The sequence below is a fragment of the Saimiri boliviensis genome, chromosome 2, assembly GCF_048565385.1.
Source record: "Saimiri boliviensis isolate mSaiBol1 chromosome 2, mSaiBol1.pri, whole genome shotgun sequence".
NCBI lineage: Eukaryota > Metazoa > Chordata > Mammalia > Primates > Cebidae > Saimiri > Saimiri boliviensis.
The window spans coordinates 230,207,765-230,222,635 of NC_133450.1; the positions used below are offsets into that span (position 1 = coordinate 230,207,765).

A 14,871-nucleotide genomic window follows, 5' to 3' on the forward strand; every position below is an offset into this window, starting at 1 on the left:
AAGTTATTTAAGAACATTTTTCTCACATTTCTAGAAGAAAAAACATTTAAAAAACATTTTTACACACTGCTGATCCTGCACACATTGAGCAAGAGGTTTTTGTTTTTTTTTTTTGAGATGGAGTCTCGCCCTGTCTCTGAGGCTAGAGCGCAGTCCTGGCTCACTGTAACCTCCACCTCCCAGGTTCAAGTGATTCTCTTGCCTCAGCCTCCCGAGTAGCTGAGATTACAGGCACCCACTACCAAGTCTAGCTAAGTTTTGTATTTTTAATAGAGATGGGATTTTGCCATGTTGGCCAGGCTTGTCTTGAACTCTTGACCTCAAGTGATTTGCTCACCTCAGCCTCACAAAGTGCTGGGATTACAGGTGTGAGCCAGTGTGCCCGGCCAAGCAAGAGTTTTAAAACACTGTAGACTGGGGCCACTGGACCACTGCTATACAAAAGATATTTCATATTTTTGTTTGTTCCTGAGAGAAGGTGGCAAGGAGAATCTTGGTAATGGGGTACCCATTTGTGGGGCTTATGACAGATAAGCCAGCTGCACTTGAAAGACAGCTAGGCCAATGGACTTAGCACAAGAGCAGATGTGTCAGTATCCTAGCTGGGGCAGCAAGATGGGGCTGTGACCACATCCAAGTAAAGAATCAAGGGCAATACATTCTCCAGGCCTGCTGGCAAATTGCTCATTGTCTCATGGATCCAGTGCAAGGAGCTGAAAATCAAACAACCCAGTATTTTGGGCAGAAGCTGCTACAGGGATCAGAATAAAATGTAGGACATTTTTAACATCCTTAAAGGGATACAAGAAAACACAGTTTCTATGAAAAGGAAGAGAATATAAGTAAACTAAATAAATGAGAGGTAAAGGAAGGTCAGTCAGGTAAGTTCTAGAAAATTAGACATGCAATGAGAAAATCCATATTGGAAACAGGAAGCAGCAGAATGACACTAAAAATTAAGCCAGTCATGTAGAGATTAAACTTGAAGGTTTCCTAGCATGAAAAGTCACCAGACAGACTACTTCCAGATTGAGGTAATTTTCTTTCTGAATTATAGGGATAAACTGAAAAACACAAGCACCCAGGCAGAAAAACAAAATCTACAAGAGAACAAAAATTAGCCTGGTCTTAGACTTGTCTTCTGCTATAATGCCAGAAAACAACAGAACAGCATCAGTGGGCTTTTCAAAGAAAAGTTTGACAAGCATTGTAAGCCTAGTCGACTTTCATGCGTGAGTTAAAGAGAAGAAACCAGAAGAGGGGCAGCTGAGGACGGTCACGCAGAGCAGCCATCAGCCCAGGTTGCGTCATTCATTAGTGTGTGTTCAAAATGAGGAAGGAACCATCACTATTTTTTTCTACCATGGCCTTCAAATTCTGAAGTCCTTACTTTGGATAGGATTTTCTTTAGCTAGACTGTCTTCAAATAATTTTTTTTTAAAAAAAGAAGAGCACATGTATATGCATCTCCTGAGTCCTCGAACATCCGGAATGCTTGCCCAGCAAGCACCCCCTGCACCTCCCTGCCTACGAATTCCTCCCCCTCAATCTGTGCTTTTTATAATAATAAATTTGTATGTTCCTAGAGCCAGGAGCACACTAGATGTTAACACACACCAATGATTTGCACAAGTCAAAGGGAAATCTGTACACACTATTTTAAAGGAGTATATATTTGTACTAGCCTTTCTTCCTTTTTGGTGAACTAATAATTCCCAATGTCTTCACTCCTTCATCTGTTTTTTTCCCCCCAGGAAATTTAAGAATCTTTCACTAGAAAATAACATAGATAAAAGTACAGGTTGAAATTCTGATTTTATTTCAAAGTGATAAATAAACCAAGGCATAGTTCTGACCAGGTATTATGTCTGCAGGGCTTGTGAAGTTAGAGAAACAGTCCAGGAGGGCTCCAGTCAGACCCAGAATGACACCAACCACGCTTGTGACTGGCAGAGATAGCCTCTTTGATCTTCAGGAATTTTTTAAAGTTCTCCATCCTAATTTCCGAATATCATAAAAAGTAAAAAGTACTTTCTTTTTATTTTTCCTTCGAAAATGTTTTTAGTGGCAAACAGGACTACTAGTTTTCCTTACTTCATTTTTATAAGCATAGTAGTTATATGTCAATTTACTTAAAATTAGAGAGGGAAAACCCCAGAGACCTGAGTGGCACTGCTCATCCACTGAAGGCCCACATAAACATATTCATGTTATCATGTCTACAAATAGCAATAAAATGATGTCTGTAAATCGGAAGTACAGCAGTAGCAGTTCATACATATTTGATATGCTTTCACACAAGGATTCAGTAAACAATAAATATAATTTCCCCTCTTCAAAACAAAAAAGGGATTTATAGGGGAAAAGGGTTAATTTACTTGGGGTTTATCAGCACACTATTTTTAATGTGCTTTCAAAGAATTAAAAACCATGAAACTGTATTCATTGAATACTGGTCCATAGTTACATTTTTTTCTTTTTACCTGCTTAAATACATACATCATGGCTTTCTATTAAAATCTTTAAATCTATGGGGATGTGTGGTAGATAAGACTATATTAAAATTTTTTCCTCATTAACAATTTCATTAAATTAAAAAAAAATCTGCCATTTCCCTTAAATGTTAAGTTGAAACCTGATCTAAGCTGCTGTGTCCTGTGAAATGAACCTAATTTTCCAAGTGAATAGGAACGCCTGAGTGGCCATTTAGAGTGCTGCATATTCCTTCCCTCATGATTCCTGCTGGGTCCTCTTCGCTGAGGCTTTTCCCTGAGTCATATATTTACTGGAAAGGCTACCTAGAGGAGGGGAAGAAACAAAACCCAATATAAATGAAACAAGCCTCACTTTATGACCAAAGCCATAAAATTACTTCCTATTGTTAATTAGTCACAAAAGCTTGATACTAGAATTGGTCACTTGTTTTGAATCAAGTAATAAGACTAGATATTAAAAGCTATATACGCACATGATCTATTAAATATAAGCTTAGTCAAATTTCTTTCTGAATGCAGACAAGTTCCTAGAGTGTTATCATTTTAATACATTTACATATTCACTATTTCCAGTGTTGGTACAGAAGACCAGAAACCTGAGGTTCTGCCTTGTATAATTCAGTATCTTCATTTGCAACCAAACACAATAGACTGCAAAGAATTATCTGGCCAGAAATAAGTATCTTAGATCATTATTCTGCAGATATGAAGCTGTGGACGGTAATCATTGTAGCAATAACTTACTGGTATAAAAGAAAAAAAGATTTATTATATTTACAGGTGGAGGACACAAATGAGGATTACTGATTAAAACCAATACCACAGAATAGTTACTACATTTTGTTCTGGAGTTGAATAAATAGATCAATGAAAAAAATGAAAACACGTGAGAAATTCTTAAGTGATTATATATAACAAAGTAGTACAAAATGAAGATTGCATTTTAAACTAATGGGGGAAAGTATGAATTATACAATAACTGGTATTATGTCAAATAAGTAATTTTGGAGGGGGAAGAAGGGAGGTATTTCCTTCCTCACACCATAACCTTCTTCTCTACCCATTTCAAAGTGAACTACAGAATTAAATGTTAACTATAAGAAAGTCAGATTATAAGAAATAGTGAGTATTTAGATAATCCTAGGGTAGGGTAAGAAAGAGTTTCCTAAGTACACTACCATACTTAATGAACTTATAAGTCAACAGACAAAAGATAAACACCATCAGATAACTAATGAAAATATACAAAATAGAAAAGAAAAATGGCATAAGCATATTTAAAAAATTCAATATCAAGGGCAAACAATGAAACACAAATTAAAACTATCAATTTTTGGTTACCAAATTATTAGAAGGAAGAAGATCAGGAGGAGGTGGATAGAAATGCTGCTAAATAAATAAATATTCATAAAAGCCTTATAATTTAACAATGTAAACAACTTAAAAGTTCAAAACTTATGACATGACCAAGTATATCAGGAACTATGCACATAACAGGGTATTAGGTACACACAGAGTATTTCTCATAATAATATGAGAAAACAAGGTGTAAAACTATATAAATAGCATTTTCAAAAACTAAAAAACACCCCACCAATCATGTATTTGGTGCCTCATTTTATCTGTAAAATGAGGACAATAATATCTGCTCTCTTGAAGTTATTGTGAAGCTTAGCTGAATACATGCAAAGCAACTGGAAAGTAACTGGCACGTAGAAAATGCCTAATAAACATTAACTATTATTACATTAATGTAAAAAGACAGGAAAATTTTATCCCCAAAGCCTAAATAGTAGTTAATGCTAGAATGAAGGGCATATAGGTGGTTTTTATTGTCTTCATTTTTTTTAGCAATACTTTCTAAATTTTCCATAGCAAACATATTAAGTATGCAAATAAAAGCATTCCCTAAACACATATTTTTCAAAGCAGGACATCTTGATAATCAACTTACAACGCAAAGTATCAGCCAGGGAATTCAGTAAGAAATTTCACTCAGGAAGAAACAAAGTACTCTATTGTTCTACCACTGTATTATTTATGCCACAGAGTGTCTATTGGTCTGTGGGCTCCCAACTTTGATATTGTGACCTGCGTGAAGTATTGAGATAAAGCTTTTCAGCTGGGCAAGGTGGCTCATGTCTATAATCCTAGCACTTTGGGAGGCCAAGGCAGGGGGATAGCCTGAGCACAGGAGTTTGGGACCAGCCTGGGCAACACAGTGAAACCTCCTCTCTACTAAAATACCAAAAATATATATATATATATTAGCTGGGTGTGGCAGCATATACGCCTGTAGTCCCAGATACTCAGGAGGCTGAGGCAGAAGAATTGCTTGAACCCACGAGGTGGAGGTGCAGTGAGTCAAGACTGTGTCACTACTCCAGCCTGGGCAACAGAGTGAGACTCTGTCTCAAAAAAAAAAGGGTAGCAGGCTTTTCACTAGAGGGAAAAAAGCTCAGATCACTACCTCATACTTTACACACATATAAACTCTAGATGGATTAAAGATCTAAATAGAAAATTTTTTTTTTAAGTTGTTAGAAGAAAATAGAGATGCATATCTTTTTTTTTTTTTTTTTTTTTGAGACGGAGTTTCCCTCTTGTTACCCAGGCTGGAGTGCTATGGCGCGATCTTGGCTCACCGCAACCTCCGCCTCCTGGGTTCAGGCAATTCTCCTGCCTCAGCCTCCTGAGATGCATATCTTTATGACCTCAGGTTACAAAATAATTTCTTAAAGATGACACTAAATTGTGAACCATATGATGATGAAAACTAATTATGGAAAGTTAATAATCTGATTATCTCAAAATTAAAAACAATGGCAATACACACAAAAAGTTAAACAGAAGATATACTGGAGGTAGACACTTGAAATTTATACAATAATAAAAGAGCAGTATTCAGAATAAATGAAGAACCTTTAAAAATTAATAGGAAAATGATAATTCAATGGGAAAATAGGTAAATGATTTGGACAGATAATTCACAGAAGAGGAACTCCAAATGGCCAATAAATATGTAAAAAGGGCCTGTAATCCCAGCACTTTGGGAAGCTGAGGCTACTAAACTACCACCAAAAAAAATTACCAGCGAAGTAGTTTTCATCCATCAGATTTGCAAAAATTCTGTCAAAAAATCAAGTATTTGGAAGGATATATAGAGGCAGGAGAATCACTTGAACCTGGAAGGCAGAGGTTGCAGTGAGCCAAGATCACACCACTGCACTCCAGCCTGGGCAACAGAGGGAGACTTTGTCTCAAAAAAAAAAGAGGGAAAAGGTGGGGGGGGCGTGGTGCAGGGGAGACTAGGAGACTTAACTTTGTAATATGGAAGTTTCTAGGGCTGAGAAGGGCATAACAGAGGAAACGAGCTTAGCGATGGTACTCAGGGCACTTCTACCACTTCAGGGACAGGTCTTTTATTTAAAAAAAAAAAAAAAAAAAAGATTGTGCCAGGCACGGTGGCTCATGCCTGTGAGCTGCTTGGGAGGCTGAGGTGGGAAGACTTCCTGAGCCCAGAAGTTCGAGGCTGCAGTGAGCTTTGATTGTGCCACTGTACTCCTGCCTGCGTGACAGAGTGAAACCCCCTCTTGAAAAGAAAAAGAAAATTGAAAAACAATGCCAATTCTCTAGAAGGTAAGTTAGTTATTGTTATACTACTACTTGTACCTGTTTTTGTTTTTCCAAAATGTTAAACAGTTTTAAGTACAGTACTAGCAGGTTTTTACCAAACTTACTAGTAGTATACTTTTTACTTAGCATTCAAACATATAATCTACTGTATCAGAAAAATCTTCACTATACATGAATATAAAATATTTGCATGTAAAAAAAAAGTACTAGAAATAACACGTGAATGAATTTTTATATAATATAGAGGAATAACATGAAATTTATACAATTTGGTAAGCATGATTTGAAACTAGCAAAAGTTGGCCAGATCATACTATTAAAACAGTCATCTGTATGGCAAATACATCTAAGTGAGGTTAAAAGAATAATAATCTGGGTAGAGTGGAGTGGCTCACGCCTGTAATCCCAGCACTTCTGGAAGCTGAGGAGGGAGGATCATCTGAGCCCAGAAATTCAAGACCAGCCTGGGCAACATGGCGAGAACCCCCATCTCCACAAAAATAAAAAAAATTAAAAACCAGTTGAATGTGGTGTCACTCGCTTATGGTCCAAGCTACTTGGGAGACTGAGGTGGGAGGACTGCTTGAGAGTTCAAGGTTGCAGTAAGCTATAATTAAGCCACTGCCATCCAGCCTGGGTGACAGTGAGACCCTGTCAGGAATACTCCAATACAAAAGTACGAAGACATAAATATAAAGATAAGATGAAATGATGTAAAAAAAATGGTAGAGTTCAATGGTAATTATAAATTCAAGCAGACACATGCAAAATGAAAAGAAGACTATCCCAATGAAGTTGGGGTATGGGAAACAATGTCACTGACTCTCTGGGACTGTCAACAATCACAATTTGGGAATATCGACTTCGCTCAAAATGTGCACACTTTTTAACCTATAATTCTTATGAGTAGGAAGTGATCCTGATGAAATGGACAAATATGCAAATATTCATTAGAGTGTTTTATAAAAATGGTGCTTTTCCAACTTGGGTCCATGTGTTCCTGAGCCTACCTGACAGGGCATGTAGGTAAGGATAGTTTTTTCTTTTCTTTTTTTTTTTTTGAGATGGAGTGTCACTCTGTTGCCCAGGCTGGAGCTCAGTGGCTCAATCTTGGCTCACTGCAACCTCCATATCCCAGGTTCAAGTGATTCTCCTCTCAGCCTCCCAAGTAGCTGGGATTACAGGTGTACACCACAATACCCAACCAAATTTGTATTTTTAGTAAGAGACAAGGTTTCACCACATTGGCCAGGCTGGTCTCGAACTCCTGACCTCAGGTGATCCGCCTACCCTGGCGTCCCAAATTGCTGGGATTACAGGCATGAGCCATGATGCCTGGCTGCAAGGATAGTTTTAAGAGAGTCAATTTCCAGCTCCTCAACTTCCATATGTACTTTTTCTTAAAAATTATATGCCTGTGAATGCCTTTGCGGTCAAGGCTTAGGCTGGTTTTCAGGAATCATTCCAATTATTCTTTCTAACTCCCCTTTGACAACTATTCACCTGCTTTACAAAAGAATGGAATATCTCCTAACCAGTCAGATCTTACTGTGGTGTATCGCCGTGAGGCAAAAACGCCTGGGGAAGAGGAGAAGCAAATAAAAGCTGCTATCTGTGGTGAAAGTGAACGCCTCTAAGAGAAATCCAAATTTTTAGCTTTTACATTGATAGTGGATGATCATTACAAATAATTTTTGATGATACATCACTGATTTTTGGTCATGTAATTAAGAAGGAATCATAATAATTGAATGGCACTATTGTAATATATCTTGTATTCGCAAACTCTTAAAGTATTTCTATTATTTTTAACTTGCTATCATAAAGAATGTTGAGTTTTTTCTATTTTATCAACTATAAAAATCAAAACATTAGGGATAGAAAAGGAAAGTCTTACTCATGCAATAAATAATAATGACTCAAAGATACATGAATGTATAGGGAAAATCCCATTTTTCTTATTAAATTAAAGTTGTTTTCAGTATATAAACATAAAAATAATTGTTAATTAAAATTTGTAACATTTGATCAATTATATATTCTAATAATTGTGACAATGTAGAAGATATTTTCATCCTTTGAGATTTAATAAAAAGCTTAAAAATTCAATTTATAGAAAATAGGGTCTAGCTTGTCACCCCTGTCATTTTTGTTGCAGATAAGCATGATAAACTACTCAATAAAATACATGAAAATATGTGTAATAAAAATATATCACCTCAGGGAGAAGTTCAAACAAACAAAATATTCATCTTATGCTTAAATTCTGTAGAATAAGTACAACAAAGGAAATCAAGGGCAAAAGGGAAATGATATAACATTTTTGTCTGTTAAAGAAGAGCTGAGCTCTACATAAATGATGGTGGGCATGAAAAAAGCAATGATACTTATTCTTCAGTTGATACATTTAAGGCTGATTTAAAAGTTTTATTTTAAAATGTCAATATTTACAGCCCCTCTCCCCCAAGAAATTACATGCTTGGCAACTACAATGAAAGATTTAGGTATCAACTTTAAAAATGTACAAGGATATATATGGGCATTCAATATTTGGGGAGAGAATACGTAATCACAAGTTGTGAAGACACTTGGTATATCAAATATGTGACAGCCAGTCCATTAATAAGACATGATTAAATAAACAATGGTATATTAACACACTAGCATATCCAAAGAAGGGTATCAATGAGAATGATCTATATTCACTAACACTGAGATCTCCCCATACTATTTTTAAAAGTATTTCTATTATTTAAAACTAATTATCATAAAGATCACTGTTTTTTGTTTTTTTAAAATAGGGAGGCTTTAAAATTCTGATCAATGCTAAAAGCTGTAAAAGAATACATTACCATGAGGCAAAAATACATCCACCAATCTCTTACAGCATCTCAAATTTTTCAGATTTCAAGCCATAAGATTAAAATGGAATAAAAGAAAAGACAGAGGTAGGTTTTCTTTTAAAGTAATTTACCAAAAAAAGGATAGGAAGATTAAAGAATAGAAAAAACATTAGTTTTCTGTGATTCTAATACTAAATAAATTGTCATACATAAACCAGAGTAATTAACGTAAGCATAAAAATCAGTTTATCACTGTGGTACCACGATCTTTACATACTTTTGTTTTCTTAGAAATTTCCATTATTTATTTGTCCTATAAGTTAGAAGAGATAAATTACAGCAAGTGTTTCTGTTAACCATAGTAACAAAGGGCAGTGATAATTTGAGTGATGAGATGTGTTGGATGCTGTGTTACGTGCCTTATCTACATGAAGTTATCCTTACAATAGTCCTGTGAGGTTTTAGCACCAATTTACCAAAAAGGAAACTGAGGCACAGAGAGGTTGCATAACCTGACAAAGGTCACACAACTAGTAAATGGTTGGGCTGGATTTCAAACTCAAGTCTCTCACTCTAAAACTCATGTTCTTGCCCATTCTCCTGCTTTGTCTTTTTATTCCTGCCAAATAAGTTCACCTGTAATCAATAAAACCTACTGATTATCTAAGGCATTGTGTGCGGAGCAGGAGGGGGAGAAGTAACAACAAAGAGCAAGGACATTCATGGGACTTTCTATCTATTATGATCTCCTTTGGGAGTTAAGAACTCTATGCAACCTAGAGGAAAGGATGGAGGTAGGTATCAGGAGAGGAAAGAGAACTTGACTGAGCCCCTAATGTGGGTGGTACTTTAATCTTCTTAGCACCCTGTGAGATAAATGGTGTTAACACCAATTTTAGAGATGAGACAGCTGGAGCTCAGAGAAACTACATCTCTTGCCTAAGGTCAATACACCATGTAGGAGAGAAGGGGCTTCTGTATCAACATGCTCTCCTGAGAAATTACAAGTGGGTCAAAGACATACTGAGTACTACGGAAGGGAAGAGCTGTGGGGAAATGAATACTACTTACAGGTGAGTTATAGTTCACATTTATAACAATATAGATAATTTGGATACGTCTATCATGGATAACTAGACGGTTATATCATCTGTCATACACTTACTTGGAAGAGTCTAATTTATTGGATAGGACAGATTTTAGCCATCTTTCTGGTATAAAGTAACATAATTATTGCAATACATTTTTCCTGTAGCAAATACATTTTTTCCAGTTGCTCAAAAGATTTGTAAGTATTTAGATCTTTTACTCAGAAGATAATTACAGAAATCCTAACTTATTGTCAATGCCATTTCTAGGTATATGCCTAGCATCTATATTTCTCTCTCAATTGAACAATGCTGGCACTGGAAGACTTGGTGATACCCTGAAGGAACAATACCACCACCAGGAACCTTTGCTCTGCTCTCACTATACACAGGCACTGTTCTAGGTACTTTTACATGGATTTTTCCCAACATCCCTATCAGGTATTATTATTATCCCCTTTTTACACATGAGGAAACTGAGGCATACAGAGGATAAGGCAGTCTCTCAGGATCACAAAACTAGAAATCATATCCACACAATCTTAAACACTATGCTACGTTATTCTCAGCAAATGAATATCTTGGTTATTCAAGAATTAGCTTTTTCCTATATAAAATGTTTAGAAAGTATCTGCTCAAGGCTGAAGCTATGGCCAGGTGTGGCAGCTCATATCTATCATTTTAATATTTTGGGAGGCCAAGGTGGGAGGATCACATGAGGTCAGGAGTTCAAAACCAATCTGGGCAACATAGTGAGACCACAGCTCTACAAACTGGTAGGCTGCAGTGGGTCGGTTTATAAGCGGCCACCTTTTCTCCACATAGTAGACATAATGAACCTTTTCAAATAGGATTCAGATAATATTACTCTTTGGCTCAAAACTCTACAATAGTCTCTCATTTCACTTGGTGGCGGACGGACAACAAAACCGTCACTACCACTGCTGAAGGCGCTTCACAACCCAGATCCATCCACCCTGATTCCACCTCCACCACTCGCTCACCCCTCCTGCCTGTTCCAATCTTTTTTTTTTTTCTTTTTTCAATTTCTTCGTCTCTCAAGTTTCCAATCCTGTTCCACCCCTGCCACACTGCCTCACTAATGCTGCAGGACAACTCTGCGTTTACCAGTCTAATGCCAATTTCCCCTTAACTAGCCCCTTTGTTTCATTTGATTCTTTGTTTAAATGTTACTTTACCAGAAAGGCTGCCTCTTTATCCCTTTTCTTGCTTTGTTATTTCTTCCTAGCATTTGCCACCACATGACATATTATCTCTGTACCTCTTTATTGTCTACCTCTTCTGAGAAGGATGCAGAGTAAATGAGAGAAGGGGATTTGGTTGTTCACTGCTGTATCTTCAGTGTTGAAGCCAGCATCCTGAACTTAGAAAGGGAGGGAAAGGCTGGATAACTGTTTGTTCAAAGAATAAATAAATGAAGTAGCTGAGAGGTAAGAGTGGAGTTCAGGTTAAAAGTTGCTTTTTTCCCCTTACTTTGTGTGTGGCAAATACTCTCCAGGAGGAGAAAACACTGCTGGCAAGACAGCAGCAAGTTCAAAGCAGCAACAAAAAGCACAGGACTGGAACAAATAATTGAAGACTCTGGTTGCCACTCACAGGTGATATAAGCATCACTTGGAACATTTACAAAACACACAGGCCCATGCTTAACTACTGAAGAATTAGCTTTAGGAAATAAAGGTAGAGGATGGGCAACTGTGTGTTTTAAAGTTCCACCAAGTGATTCTGATGTCCAATCCCTGTAAAAAACACGTATTCAGAGAGTCTCAGAAGGCATGTGGTAAAGTATGCAGTAAATAAAATAATACACATTTGTTTTTCTTTTAAAAACCCACATACCTGTCTGGGGACTCAAAAATATTGTTGTTTTTTGTTTCTTTTTGTCTTCATGTAAAAGCACTGCCTAAAAAATGAAATAGACTGGTTTATAATATTGAAAAGAAGAGCATCTGAAACAGCCTTAAAAGTGAAACCATATCCAAGGAGAGCTGAAATAAGGCATGTAGGTGGCAGAATTTTGCAAGTTAACTGAAAAGCAAGACCATATGCAAGAGTTCTGAAACAAGGCCCTGCCATCCGGTGCCCAGCAAGCCTCACCATGCACCAAACACACACAGCACAGACAAAAAGAGCGCTGCAGGTCAGCCAGAAGGAGGGCCCACGCTGCCACCACGGTGCCCAGGACCTGGCGCAGAGCTGAGAGCACTCAGGGAGCATCTCCTGAGTAACAGATGACAGACATGCCTCCTTCTTTGTTGGAGCTAAGTTTACCTGAACAAATTGACCAGTTGGTCTCAAAGGGACAGGTGAGGGGGATCCAAACATACAATCGGATTTACACATTCCTAAAAAAGAAATTAGCACTTTTTGTTCCAATTTAAATTGAAAGCAGTAGCCCTATTTTCAAACTTTCAGAGAGAGACTTTCTTTTGGTGTGACAGAAGCTCCACTTAGTATATTGTGTGGACAAAGAAGCAATATATCTGAAGAAACGAGAGAGCAGCATAATTTTTAGACAGGAAGAAGCTGATTATTTTTTTATTTTTTAACTGTCACTAAAGGAAACTCCCTGTATCTATCCCCACTGGCATTTCACTTTTAAAATATGATGACTACTAACTATAGTATGTCAAGACTACATTCTGAAGGGACCACACTTCTAGAGAAGCGCTTTTCCTTATGCTTGATAATCCCCCTGCCACCAGGACTCCCCTTTCTTTTTGAGTTGCTGCTGCCCCCACAGGCTGCCAAAATCACTGGTCTAACTGTTGTGAGAGCTTCCCTAGTAAACAACTTAAAACTTGCTGCTAGCAAGAAAAAAGAAATTCAAAGCTGGGGTAAATTCTCAACTTTGTTGTACCAAAAAGGAAGACTGTAATAATGTTTCAGTCATGAGTCATCAACACAGGCCTTGAGTAATTTTGGGAATACTATTTAAGACTTACCTATACTATTTACAGTTTCATTACCTGTAAAACTATGGATATTAATACCACCACATTAAATGAAGCTGTTGTGAAAATTAATTGAAATTATCTATGTAAAATACTTAAAATAGTGCCTAACTCATAATAAATGCTCAATGAATGCTGGCAACTATTATGATTGTAGTTTCTTTTAGATACATTTTCCTCTTATAACAACAAAAGAAAATCACTTTATTCTGGTGTATGTCCATGTGAGATAGCTAAAGCTGTATCTTTCATAAACATTTAAACCCTACTCTAAAAAATAACAGATAAAAATTTTTAAATATTTTTCTTTTCATATAAAGCTCCTTTAAAAAAGAATGGTATGATCTAAAAATCTCCTGTCTTAAAAAAAGATACACTATATTGCTAAATGTGATAAAATAAAATAGAAGAGAGGTATTCTTGTTCCAAGAACTATATACGTGAAGTATTTTAAGGAAACTGTGAGGCAGCTGACATTTTATGCTGTCCACAAACATATGTATACAACTGAGGATAGCGACAGGATTAACTACTTTAATTAAAAAAAAAATTACTTCCCAAGATTTCTATGCTTATCAAATTTCATCACTTGCACTGTTCTGAGAAGTGAGAATGTAAATTGCTTTGTAAATCATTACTTATTATACACACACAAGATATTCTTACAGTTAGTAGTCTGTTAAAAAGGTGCCCACAATAGACATTTCACCCAGTGAGCAAAAATGGCCAATTTGTATTTAACAACTCAAAGGGGCAAGGTTTGTGGATGGTGTTGTACTAATGACTGCTATAGATATTTTCTTCATCATAAGAATAATCATGCTCACTTGTAGAAAACTGAAATGACAAAATCTACAGAAAAAAAATCTTCCATAATTCCCCTCTGCAGATACACCCACTGCTAACTGTGCAGTCTACTTCTTTCTGTTCCCTTTTCTATGCATGTGCTTGGGTGTGGCTCACCTGTGCACAAAGCATGGTATCCTGAGGTTAACTTGAGCTACTGCCTCCCCCTGTGATTTGACTTCACAACTACATATACTAAATAGCAAAGCTCAATTGCAGCTTCTTTTCTGGTCACTGAGGCTACATTTGCAGGTACCAGGGATGGCTACACTTTCACCTCACTAATAATCTTAGACAAGTCCACCAAATGACTCTCATAAGACTCTAAATAAAGCCAGGAAAAAGTATTTAAAAATATATGAAGGATCAACATTAAAGGAGGGGAAGGGATTTTACTTTCTTAAAAACAAAGTCTTTTTTGAGTAAATATACTGATAAATAAAGATGACTAAAACAGTAAAGAGCTCTAAAGAGATTTCCCTTGAGATGTTAGAGCGAGCATCAAGGTGTGATATGTGTCCATACCTGAAGAGCCTTTAAACTGTGGGCATTCCTTTTTAATGTGCCCTTCTCTTCCACAAATAAAACAACGTTTTTCTCTTAAGTCTTTGTCATCCTGTCTCTTCCATTTTTCCACTGGTGGCCTGAGGATCTTCTCCCTCCCCAGGTCAGCAGCTGCCCGCACTGGCTTGGCTTTCTGAGGTGTGCACTGCGTGGGCTTATCTTCTTTTGCTGACACCTCCCTTTCTGTGTACTTGTTGTGAATTTCTTTGTCCTCTTTGCTTCTTTTTTCTTTGTTCTCAGGGTATCTTTGGTTCAGGGCATCTTCCTGATCTCGACGCCGTCTCACTCTGTAGAAAGGTATCATATTAGTAGCAAAAAATCTAACCAGAAGCCTAACAAATTATTAAGGCAATTCCAGACTTCAGAGATAACCAGGAATAGAAGGTATTAAAGGGAAAAGCAAGAACCTAAATAAAAAAGCATT

The 14,871-nt window shown here is 36.9% G+C and overlaps 1 protein-coding gene across 6 annotated transcripts in view; it reads right to left on the minus strand.

The window, feature by feature from the left end:
* Positions 1 to 1,796: 1,796 nt before the first annotated feature.
* TUT7 (terminal uridylyl transferase 7) overlaps positions 1,797 to 14,871 on the minus strand; it is a 67,447-nt gene continuing 54,372 nt past the window's right edge. Inside the window, exons 26-29 of one of the 6 annotated variants that reach the window (XM_010351874.3) lie at positions 14,409 to 14,734; positions 12,355 to 12,428; positions 11,923 to 11,986; positions 1,797 to 2,798 (exon numbers count right to left, since the gene is read on the minus strand). In XM_010351874.3, the coding sequence (XP_010350176.1) occupies positions 2,731 to 2,798; positions 11,923 to 11,986; positions 12,355 to 12,428; positions 14,409 to 14,734 (532 nt within the window). In that variant the 3' untranslated portion in view covers positions 1,797 to 2,730. Of the gene's footprint in view, positions 12,429 to 14,408; positions 14,735 to 14,871 lie in introns of all 6 variants that reach the window. The other 5 variants (XM_074395494.1, XM_074395492.1, XM_074395495.1 and 2 more) reach the window with 5 other exon arrangements.